The 2882-nt window shown below is 39.7% G+C and overlaps 1 protein-coding gene across 1 annotated transcript in view; it reads left to right on the top strand.

The window, feature by feature from the left end:
* Nucleotides 1–2882, top strand: part of LOC106877418 (signal peptide, CUB and EGF-like domain-containing protein 1) — a 233880-nt gene that overhangs the window by 142924 nt on the left and 88074 nt on the right. The window contains exons 4-5 of the mRNA XM_052968057.1: nt 987–1109; nt 2016–2193. Coding sequence (XP_052824017.1) covers nt 987–1109; nt 2016–2193 — 301 coding nt within the window. The remainder of the gene's footprint in view (nt 1–986; nt 1110–2015; nt 2194–2882) is intronic.

Raw genomic sequence — 2882 nt, 5'->3', positions numbered from 1 at the left:
ATATATATATATATACATACATACATATATACGACGGGCTTCTTTCAGTTTCCGTCTACCAAATCCACTTACAAGGCTTTGGTCGGCCCGAGGCTATAGTAGAAGACACTTGCCAAAGGTGCCACGCAGTGTGACTGAACCCGGAACCATGTGGTTGGTAAGCAAGCTACTTACCACACAGCCACTCCTGCGCCTATAAAACGGAAGATGGATACTTTAGTTCTAAATATACAAAAATAGGTCACAGCTGAAATGTATTTGATCATTGGTCTGCTGAATTTGGGATGACCAATGCCTAAACAGCAACAGCATTTGCTGACCATTTTACATCCTACCTCTACATATCATCATCGTCGCAGTCGTAGTCTTCGTCGTAATCTTCGTGACCACCATTACTGCTATTCCTAGTATCAACATCGTCGTAGTTATCGTCGTCATCGCCATCATCTTTAAGATCTCCGTTACTATCACTGCTATTTCCATCATCACCATCACCATAACAATCACCACCCTCACTACCACCACAACAATCATCATCATCATCATCATGCCCATCGTCATCGTCATCATCATCATCATCATCATTATCACCACTACCACCACTACCAACACTATAACAATCATCATCATCATCATCATCATGCCCATCGTCATCGTCATCATCATCATAATCATCATTATCACCACTACCACCACTACCAACACTATAACAATCATCATCATCATCTCCATCATCGTTATCATTACCTCCATCACCAACGTCACCTTCATCATCACTACCGCCATTATCATTATAACTACCACCACCACATCATCACCACCATCATCATCATCATTATCATTATCCCCTTCGCCCTCGCCACCATCATTCTCATCCACATTATCATCACCACCTCCACCAATAACAACAACAACAACAACAACCAGTTTATTGTTTTATTCGTATCCTGGGACGGATGGATTTCTTACTGCTCTTTCTCCAATAGACGTCGACGAATGTGCTACAGAGAACGGAGGCTGTGTACACAAGTGCGAAAACCAACCGGGAAATTACTCTTGTAGCTGCATGGAAGGTTTTCAACTCTCAGAAGATGGTCATAATTGCGAAGGTTTGTAACTGTATTTTCCTTTGCAATGGCTGAAATGATAAAATAAAATATAAAATAAATATGAAAAATATTGGTCGTCAACTAATATCTTGTTTCTCTCGTTATATATTGGATCTTTCTACCTCCTATCGACTATATCGGACATCATGGCAGTCACATATCCCTGTGATTGCAGGCTCAGTATAAGTATATTTATACTGAGAAAGTTAAATAAGGGAAAAACAAATCTAAAGGCTGTCTTTGATGTACAGTTCCCATATTTGTGATAGGGCTGCTGCTACACACACACACACACACACACACACACACAACCAGTCAAAAAATATAGTTCAGATTGTTAGCACTGCTCTATATGCCCTATCACTGACACTACATGTGTCCTATAACCAACGGTATATGTATCCATGTCACTACCCATACTGTACGTATCTTTGTCACTAACACCACTTGTATCTGCGTCACCAACCCATGTATCTGTACCCCAACACTACATCTGTCCGTTCATGACACTACATGTTTATATACACCAACACATGTATCAGTGCATCAAACTGAATGTTTCCACGTCACCGATACTATATGTCCCGTGCACCAACACTGTATGTGTCCCTGTCACCAGCATTGTAAGTGTCTGCGGCACACAACTTCACATCACAAGCTCTATGAGTGCCACGTGTGATTATAGTCCAGTGTTTGAAACACCTGTAATACTCTGGAATTGGTCATTAATTCGCAGTGGATCAAGCACCTGAACAATTTAGTTACAAAGCGACCTCCTGGTCCACATAATCACCCCTGAGTCTATAAGTCCCATGTCTTTAAAGCGTCTAATGTAATGTAGTTCTGCACTTCTTTTAACATTGTTAATGTCGTTGGAGTATTGAATGTCTCTCTTGTCAACTTTAGACATCGATGAATGCAAACAGAGCCAACGTCTTTGTGACCAGCTCTGTATCAATACCCAGGGGAGTTATGTGTGCTTATGCAGGCCTGGATATTACCTCAGCCCTGATGGACGAACTTGCACAGGTGAGTTATATTACTATAATGTATTTTTAAAATCTAACCAGAATAAATCAGTGAAGTAATGAACAGTTGTACGAGATCAATGTCGATGAATTAGCAAATAGGCCTCGGTGAAACATCTGTAATATACCTTATTCGAAATAAGCTACAAACACAATATATCTTTTGTCTTATCTCGATGTCATTATACCAATAGCTCTTTCTACTCACTACAATAGGTACAAGGCCTGAAATTCTTGAGAGAATGAGTAAGTCGATCACATCAACGCCAGTGTTCCGCTGGTACTTATTTCATTGATCTCGAAAGGATTAACGGTAAAGTCAGCTTCGGCGAAATTTGAACTCAGGGCGTACAGCCGAGAGAACTGCCGCCGAGCACCTTGTACGTGTTGTAACGATTCTGCCAGGTCACTGTCTTCATTATGCAGTAGTTCTATTTCACTTGTTTCATTATCATTAGTCAATTGCTTAACCATTTATCCAATTAACTAATCGACTGTTTTATTAATCGCTCAATTAAGCTCTCCAGTTGGTAAAGTATGAGTGGCTAAGGGATGATAGTTGTAATTAGAATCTCAGCCTGCTCAAAAAAAGGAATTTCCAAACAGACTTGTATTTGTAGGTACGTATGCGTGCATGTACATATAAGTGCGTGGGCTTATATAAATATATAAATATAATGTTATATTATATATATACTCATAGTTATATATACATGTGTGTGCATGAGTGTATGTATGTATGTAT

Source organism: Octopus bimaculoides, chromosome 5 (assembly GCF_001194135.2).
Source record: "Octopus bimaculoides isolate UCB-OBI-ISO-001 chromosome 5, ASM119413v2, whole genome shotgun sequence".
Classification (NCBI taxonomy): Eukaryota; Metazoa; Mollusca; class Cephalopoda; order Octopoda; family Octopodidae; genus Octopus; species Octopus bimaculoides.
Note: the sequence above shows the minus strand (reverse complement) of the source record. Positions and strands in the feature narration are given on the sequence as shown.